We start from the raw sequence: 8,355 nt of genomic DNA, 5'->3' as shown, positions 1-8,355 counted from the left end.
ATTCCAACTTAGAAGCGATGGTCTATTGCTGAAACAGTTTTCGAAATTGGGCAAATGTCATCTAAATGAAGCTACCTAAGGGGTACACACTATATCAGCTGAAAAAAGTGATTGATTGATTGTTTGTTTGATTGATTAAACAGTGAAACGTGGGTGGATGGCTATAGCCAGTTGTTGCTTATGCTGTGCTGCGAATCTGCTCATATGAATCAGAAAAAAATATTAATTGCAGGCAGAGTGTCCTCTCCTCTATTAGGTGTCAACAGGAGCGAGAGCTGGATTCCCGACCCGGGTTGACTCCTGCTCGTGGCCAAAGCCCTTCCTCCTCTCAGATCAGCAGGGTGCGGCCGCCACTTTCGGCCGTCGGCGGGTGGACCGAACCCGTTTTCTGGCTCAGTGTGTCAGTGGGCGAGAGAGCGGCGGCCTGGGCGCCTTGCTCGCTCACCAGTGGCTGTGTGGCCATGAGCAGCGGCAGGCGCATCCGTCCCGAGCGGTCTGCGGGCGCCCAGCGGCGCAACGTGCAGAAGCTCACCTGGCGAGACTCGCACTGGCTCCAGGGCTTCTCCGACGACCAACGCGGCGGCCCGTCGGCCAGCCTGAGTGACATGGGCGGAGGAGCGGCGTTACGACGCGTGCTGTTGCTCTGCGAGCGGCAGCAGCACCGCGAGGCCGCCGCGCTGCTCTCACGCCTCGCGCCGGCCGCCTTCCGCGCGCTGGTGGCCGAACTGCCGGTCGAGGTGCTGCTCGAGCAGCTGCCCGCGTCTCTGCCGCCCCTCGAGGCCCTGTACGCGCGCGCCACCTTCCTCGAGGAGCCCTCGACTGCACTGCAGGCGCTCAAGCCCGATGCCCTTGTGCTACAGATGGTGCGCCTCTTCGCGCAGCAACACGACGCCGACCGAGACGGAGCCGCGCCGTGGCTCGGACCACCCCAGATGATCACCTCTTGCAAGAAGCTTCTCAAGGTGCGTCCTGCACCGGCGTGCATGCTGTCGCCGAGGGGTTCAGCACCAACCCGCGCCATCGCTGGTGCTGGGCCCCCCGCGCTGCGCCCCTGTACGCAGTACTGCATGATAGTGTGGACGTACTAAGTGTCGCATGGGCCAGGTTATTTAGGCCTCATTTGCGCGTGATCAGCATAGATCTGGGTCGTGTCTTCGTAGTCCTCTACGCAAACATTATGTACCGTCCTAATTCGGGCAGTAACGCAAAACAATCGCATGTGCGGTGAAAGAGCACGACTGTACACAGCGATTTGTCCCGTCTTCTTTGCGCTGCGTGAACAATGTACTACAAGCTACATTATCAATTTGTGTATGGACATCTTCGAGCGTTGAGCCGCAGCAGTCTTCGAACGTTGTGCTTAAACACACGAACTTATCAAAGAATATGTCCCATAGTTATCACATGCACGTGAGCTGTTACAGGGCCTACAAGTCCCTGCAAGCTTGCATATTTTGCTTATATTGTAATGGATTTCTGTCATTTATTAGCCAATGACATGACCTATCGATATTAATATATGGTTAACTTTGTTCCTGAATGATTTAGTGGGCAGTTTTTCTCATGAAATGATCAAGCTAAGGCTACAACGTATGCACAACAAATGTCACTGCACGATGGTCAACTGCTTATTAGCTTGTTATAAACTTTGTGTGGTGGGATTGTATAGTACGACCCTCGAGATCGAATGCGAAAGTCCGAAGAAAAGAGAGGGTGCTTCCGGTGAGTTTACTGTGCTTCCATGCACTTAAAGCAGCCAACTATCTTTTTTTTCTCTGTAAAGGAACGCAGGTTACGTGTGAAAGCTTAAGGTTATATGCAGTCAAACGTGTGTGAACGAGCGTGTAATATTTTAGATCCTCAGTAGTTCTTCCTTTCATTGAGTGCACTCACTTGAACGTCAAGGTGTAACACATAAAGACAGTAGGTCTGTATAGTTTAGGATTCGACAGTGTGACTTTTAGCTGCGCGATGTTGCAAACGAGACGTTTATGAAGAACAGTGACATTAATATGGCCACTCAGAGTGCTTAGACTGACAGCCTATAGCTAAATAGTTATTGGGGCACTCTTATTTTGAATATACTGGTTACGCTATGAGCCTTTTAATTATTAATCAAAGGTGACTAAAGCACAGGAACAATTTGAAGCCCGTCTTCGAAACGACCTATACAGGTGGGGGGAAAAAGATTTCAACGATGAAGCCCCGCTCTGAGCTACGTGAACATATTCGTATTTCACATTGAAATAACGCTAGACTAACGCTGAAAGAACTCTCATATAACGTAAACATTGCCTCCTTGCAACACTGCCGTCACCACTGATACGGGCTTGTGAGGCAGTGCATTGCGGTTTATTTCAGCAGGACCGGTCTTGATATCGGTAGTGCCTTATATCTGCGTAGTGCTTTCTTCATGTGTTCCATCCGTGGCGCACTATGTGGGCACTTGCACGAAAGCATTGAACTTGCCGTCTAAAAAAAGAGATACAAAGAGTGTTTTGCTTTGTGATATTGACGATGATAGCAGCATGACGCAAGATTGAGTGCATGCTGACTTCATAGGTGACCTTTTTAGGTGTCGTTTACGCTTTACGAGAGCCTTCCCATAAGAAGTATTCTAATTACTCAAAAAAAATCTGTAAACATTCCACGTATAGTTTGTACATCATCATATTTTCTTCGCAAAATTTCAACGCGCCCAAAAAACACAGTGTAGGGCAAAAGCGAGCTCCTAACTATGATGTTAAGTGTTAAGCGCTCATTTGGACCCCTACACTGCGTTCTTGTCTTCAGTGAGCGCTCAAGGTTAACCAACTCGCTCAATTTTCACTTGTACTGCAATTATTTTCTTTCCCTTAGCCCATGGGCGTACGTCAGTAAGCCACACACCAGTAAGCTTACGTAAAAAAAAACACGTTTGTGAAGAGAGTACTGCGGCTGGTATAAGTAAATCATCTTGAGATACATACATGCATTGTACTCAAATGACTGCCAGTAGTGGTTTGCCAACGTGGTGGACCACCCGTGGCAGTGAAATGTATACAGGAGCGTCTCTGCTGTCCCTTCAACCATGGTGCCGTGTGCTGTATTTCGGTGCTCGAACCTGAGCAGAACGACGAAGAGACGGCATTCTGTGAACACAAATTTCCTCCGCCAGCCAACGGTCGTGTACGATCAGTGCGGCCGCACGAAGACGCTAAGCGCGAGGCAGCTGCAGTGTTTGATCAGCCTGTATCGGGTGCGCCGATCTGCACGCCGACCGTGCTGATGTCCGATTGTGCAGCGTTCAATTCCTCTCGCGTGAGCACCAAGCTTTTCTTTGATTATTTAAACGCTGGAACACGATGAAAGAACCACACAAAGAGCATTAAGCAGGCCGTGGGATCATGTGAGGCGAGAAGAATACTGATAGGGCATTGATGCTTCTGTTCGGATACAGCACGCGTTATGAAGACCTTGCCTGCTACGACCGCGTCAAAAGATTGTGCCTGCGAAATGAACCCTCTAATGGGGCGGAAATCTCGGAGTCGATCAACACTTGGAGTGGTGGTGCAGTGGAACACCATCCTTTCGAAGCCGCGCGAAAGACAATGAGTTCGGTTTGTAGCTTTCTCGAAGGCATTTGAACGCTTTCGCATCCTGCTGTGTCATGAAGCTCGAAGAGTATACGAGGTAGCTGGTGATGTACTGTGCCTCTCTTTGAGGTAGAAAATTCACATCCGTCGACGGGTCACCACCCACGCCAACGCGGTGGTCTAGTGGCTAAGGTACTCGGCTGCTGACCCGCAGGTAGCGGGATCGAATCCCGGCTGCAGTGACTGCATTTTCGATGGAGGCGAAAATGCTGTAAGCCCGTGTGCTCAGATTTAGGTGCACGTTAAAGAACCCCAGGGGGTCGAAATTTCCGGAGCCCTCCACTATGGCGTCTCTCATAACCATCTGGTGGTTTTGGGACGTTAAACCCCACATATCCATCAGACGGATCACCGCCCGCATGTACGGGTTGGCGCCTTCGCACATTGTCTTCGACTAGCTGTTTCAACTACCTTAGCGTAATAGGCCTATGCCGCCATAGGTGGCTCTCCGCCTGAAAGCGGGTGGCATTGCGCCCATAAGGCACAAAAATTTCTCAAACAGTTCGAGCCAACCAATTTTCAAATGGCGCTGCACAAAATGAAACAAATCGAGGAACAGCTTATCAACCAATATGATCATCGCTTAGATGGAGGAATGGTCGTTGCATCACACGCAACTCATGCGTAGGCGTCGAGTGAATTCTGTAGTCGAAATGAACGAGATCGCTTAGCCGTTATAATGACAAGTGTTTTTGTCCGTGTGCTTTATTTCGGCCTTATACTGAACGTCATGCTTACATCATCTTGGTTCCTGCTGCAATAGCCGTTTCTCTTCACTCTGTAAAATACGTAATGGGAAGTGTTTAGTTAACGAAATCACGTATTATGCCCGATTGAAACATTTAATCACAGTGAGAGGCTCCGGCATAATACAAAAATAATATAAACAGTAATTGTGGATTACTTGTTAGCAAGTTACAATAACTTAGCGCAGGAAATTTAATATTACGCTTAACAAAGAAAAACGAGCCCTTAAATTTACACTTCTTTAATTTATACGTTAACAAGAACAAACTGCGTTGATCACGGAAGTATCAGCAGCTATAGATCCACGCATTGCTGAAGCCCACTTTTTTTTTCGTTCGAACGACATCCCATACCGCGTAGCGCGCACACACGTGTTGCCCGTTTCGCGTGCCTGGGCTGTTGTGTTGGCCGCGTGCTATTGCTGTCGTCCTGGCGCCACGCGGCCGTCAGCCAAAGATTACGCGACGTGACATCACCGGCACTCGGGCTTTTTGGGCTTCACGCGGAGCACAGCCGAGAAGAGGCCGCCCTTCGTTCGACGAAAACGCTCGCCGCACGCACAGCTCGCGTGACGCGTGCGACGTTTACAACGTCAAAGGGACCACGGTGGCGTCACGTGTTCTTCAAACTTTATTTATTTACCAGACAAAAAGTGGAAGGTCGCCAAGGCTAAAAGCCGTGAGAACGGTTTGACAAAGGCCCTGGTGACTTGTACATACACATGGCAGTAGTGAGGACATGATTAGAAGTACGTAACTTGCAAGTTCTAGTATAAAACATGAACAATAAATACTAACTCAGAACATTGTTTCACAATTGATTATTTTAAAATACATGTTATAAATGTGCAAGTCACCCTCGGCGTTAGGTGGCGTGCCAATGCGCCCCTTTTGTGCCTAATTGTCGCCTGTAAACGGACAAGGTTGCGGTGCTGATTTTAAACAGGTGCGCAGTAAACATGTACGAGCGCTCGAGAAATACGGCGGCTTCTCCGCGTTTATGAAAGCTGCGAGAAAAAGCCTTCTTTCGGCTGGTGTCTGCACTCATCGGGCCACAGTGCGCGCAACCGTGGACGGTATCATAAAAACCCTAGGTGTTCATATTAAATAACTTGGCATATAAAGAGCAAAACCAAACTACACTGGCATTGAGCTACCAACATTTAAGTTTCGAGCAGTGAAAAGATCCGACTTTGAACGCCACAATCCGCACTTTCCATGCAGGCAAAGATGCTCGATGCCCGTATACTTAGATTTAGGTGCACGTTAAAAAAAAATCTCAAGCGGTCAAAACTTCCGGAGCCCTCCACTACGGCATCTCTCATAATCATATCGTGGTTTTCGGATGTTAAACCCCAGCAGTTATTATTACTGAGTAGCACGCAGTGAAAGGTATGAGCGTTTAACAAACGGTAATCACTGAACACACTTTATTTATTTATTTTTATTTCTTTATTCAAGGAAGTTAAGGGCCCAATAGGGGCCTTAAAATTGACGTGGAGTGTGTGTAAAATTAAATATGAGTTTCGCAACAACAAAAAAAAAACATTGCAGGCGGCTAATACACTGCTATAGTGCAATAACTCGTGACGCATGATGGCACAAGGGAAACGTTATAACAAGAATTTATAACGAACGAAGCATAGTTGTTGCGGAAAGTTTCGGGAATGCAAGTACTTCAGTGGAACGTGTCTAGTGCGGTCACGTGATCTCGGAAGTCTCCGGGGATACTAAAATGATTGTCGCAAGTACAGTGTAAATGAAAGCAATAATAAAAGGATGTAAAATACTTACCATAGGCCGCCAGACAAACAAAGAACAAAATTTCAAGCCCCATTATCATGACCACACCATTTTATGTTCCCTGTAGGATGAAAGCGTCTCCCAATCATCGACAGCTTATTCGGTTCTGCACAAACATATTGCGTTTTATGTCAGCCAATTTCATAATTTCGTCTTCACACCAAACCATTTGCCGTCTTTTACTACGCCTTCTATTCTCGGTATCCATTCCATCACACTAACTGACCATCGGGCTATCTGCCCTTCTGCGGTGGAGCAGTGGTTGAGGAGCTCAGCTGCTGACCCTAAGGTCGCAGGTTCGAACCCAGCCACGGTGGCCACATTTCCGTGGAGGCGCGATGGTCGAGGCCCGTGTATACTGTGTGATATAAGCGCATGTTAGAGAACCCCAGGTGGTCGAAATTTTCGGAGCCCTCCACTACGACGTCTCTCATTATCACGTGGTGGTTTTAGGACGTTAAGCCACAGATATTCTTATCTGCCCTTCACGTGACGTGATCTGCCCAGGTGCCTTACTACTTTTTTTAAGTAACTAGTAAAATACCGTTATCCCTGTTTTTTCTCTGATCCACTGTGCTGATTTAAAAAAAATCCGTTGGAGTTAAGCATACGTTTTTCTTTATTGCATATTCATAGCCACACCACCACCCTCAAAAGGGGCAGCCCCACATGATGCATCTCGTTGTAGCCTATACAGCAGGCAGCATGTCGTGCTTCAAAACCCGAGGGTGCGAGTTCAATTCACGACCAGGGTGGCCACATTTCGACGGGGACTAGGTGCCAGAACGCCCATGCTCCAAGCTATAGATCTGTATGAAGTAACCCCAAGCGTTCAAAAATTATTTGCAGTTTCTCACTACAGCGCGTCTCACAATCTCACCGTGGTGATGATATGTGGGGTTTAACGACCCAAAACCACCATATGACTATGAGAGACGCCGTAGCGGAGGGCTCCGGAAATTTCGACCACCTGGGGTTCTTTAACGGGCGCCCAAATCTGAGCACATGGGCCTACAGCATTTCCTCCTCCATCCGAAATGCAGCCGCTGCAGCCGGGGTTAGATCCCGCGTCCGGCGGGTCAGCAGGCGTGTACCTGAGCCACTAGACCACCACGGCGGTGCTAGTCCAAGCCAAGTGAAAATCCAAGAACTTTGTCAGTCTTAGTAAATTTCGAGAGTTTAATCATATACCTGGGAAGTCTACCATCTTTGTAATATACCACGCAGCCCTCTATGAATGAAAAGCATATGTCTCACTAGCGAGATTGTTTGCGAGAATCTTAGGGCGTGAAATACAAACCCTGCAATACTGCGCCACGAACGCGCGCTCGAGAATTCTCTAGCCTTCAAACACGCTTTCTGACAGTGTACACTGCAGCGTGACGAAATGGCACGCGCTGTTTTCCTGTTGTGATCATCGTTCATCAGAGCCGCACTTGTTCTACTCGGTGCGCTTAACACTGCAGGAAAGGCTATTTTCCGGACGCAGCTTCGTAACACGCTCAGTCAGCGCGTGACTCGCGTGTGCGGTTATATATAAGCGCCAGCATGGCACGACTTCTGATCAAATGAGTTTAGAGTTTTATCCTTAGCTGGCCTTGTTAATAGCCGCACGCACTGAAACGCCATTGAGATCCGGCCGTCAGATGTTACAACGTTTATGTCAGACGTTGAAGCGACTGTGAAAGGGTGGCGCACGTTAAGACAGAAAAAGAAAGGTCTGCGGCGGCTGCGTGCGTGACGTATTGCGCCCCGTCGCGCTACACTGGGGCCTCGAGGGGCAGCTCGTGGCGCCGGGTCGAGTCTCAGCTTAACGTTGCACCGGGTTGCGCAGCCCTACGCGAAAGTTGCACGCCTGCAGATTATGTGTGAGAAGCGAAGCTGTGTCTCTCGACGTCAGGGTCGTTTTCACGGTGACGACTTGAATGTCAGTGTCGCGGACTTGCTTTTTTTTTGTTTTCTCCTTTGTGACACCATTTCAGCTTTACTTAAAAAGTACATTGGGCTAGAGGATGACAATCAGGGTTATTTTCTACGCGAGACAATGTAGGTGACAAACAGGTGAAAATGCTGTATGCCCGTGCGATCAGATTTGTGGGCACGTTAAAGAACCCCAGGTGGTCTGAATTTGCGGAGCCCTTCACTAGGGCGTCTCTTGTAATCATATGGTG

At 48.6% G+C, this 8,355-nt stretch overlaps 1 protein-coding gene across 1 annotated transcript in view; it reads left to right on the top strand.

The window, feature by feature from the left end:
- The first annotated feature begins 417 nt into the window (after nt 1–417).
- The window catches only part of LOC119176664 (uncharacterized), a 119,087-nt gene continuing 111,149 nt past the window's right edge, over nt 418–8,355 (top strand). The window contains exon 1 of the mRNA XM_037428022.2: nt 418–962. Coding sequence (XP_037283919.2) covers nt 462–962 — 501 coding nt within the window. The 5' untranslated portion in view covers nt 418–461. The remainder of the gene's footprint in view (nt 963–8,355) is intronic.

Source organism: Rhipicephalus microplus, chromosome X (genome assembly GCF_043290135.1).
Source record: "Rhipicephalus microplus isolate Deutch F79 chromosome X, USDA_Rmic, whole genome shotgun sequence".
Taxonomy (NCBI): Eukaryota; Metazoa; Arthropoda; class Arachnida; order Ixodida; family Ixodidae; genus Rhipicephalus; species Rhipicephalus microplus.
The sequence above is the reverse complement of the archived record's forward strand: the minus strand, read 5'-3'. Positions and strand labels throughout refer to the sequence as shown.